The sequence below is a fragment of the Plasmodium reichenowi genome (assembly GCF_001601855.1).
Source record: "Plasmodium reichenowi strain SY57 chromosome Unknown, whole genome shotgun sequence".
NCBI lineage: Eukaryota > Apicomplexa > Aconoidasida > Haemosporida > Plasmodiidae > Plasmodium > Plasmodium reichenowi.
In genome coordinates, this window is record NW_017962348.1 from 1 (window position 1) to 300 (window position 300).

The 300-nt window shown below is 16.0% G+C and overlaps 1 pseudogene across 1 annotated transcript; it reads right to left on the reverse strand.

Moving 5' to 3' along the window:
• Positions 1-74: 74 nt before the first annotated feature.
• PRSY57_0015500 (hypothetical protein) lies at positions 75-137 on the reverse strand (annotated as a pseudogene; the record flags this gene model as incomplete). The annotated part of the gene is given in 2 exon segments: positions 75-126; positions 129-137. Coding segments are annotated over 2 exon segments (61 nt in total), but the record flags the coding sequence as incomplete, so codon positions are not given.
• Positions 138-300: the final 163 nt, after the last annotated feature.

Sequence of the window (300 nt, forward strand, 5' to 3'; positions counted from 1 at the left end):
TTTTTTATAATATACAATTTAATTATGTCATATAGTAGTTGGTTTCTTTTTTTTTTCATTTTGGAATTTATTACCATTTAAGGTTATGAAGCTTCTTCTCATATATTTTAATAAATTTTTGTTACAAAAAAAAACATGGTCTCTAAAATATAAATATAACATAACACGGATATAGTTATATTCTATTTATTTAAAAGAAGCTAAATTAATAATATATATATATAATATTATAAATATTTGGAAAATATTTCAATATATATATAAATAATAGAAATACTTTTATTCATAGGAAGACTAATA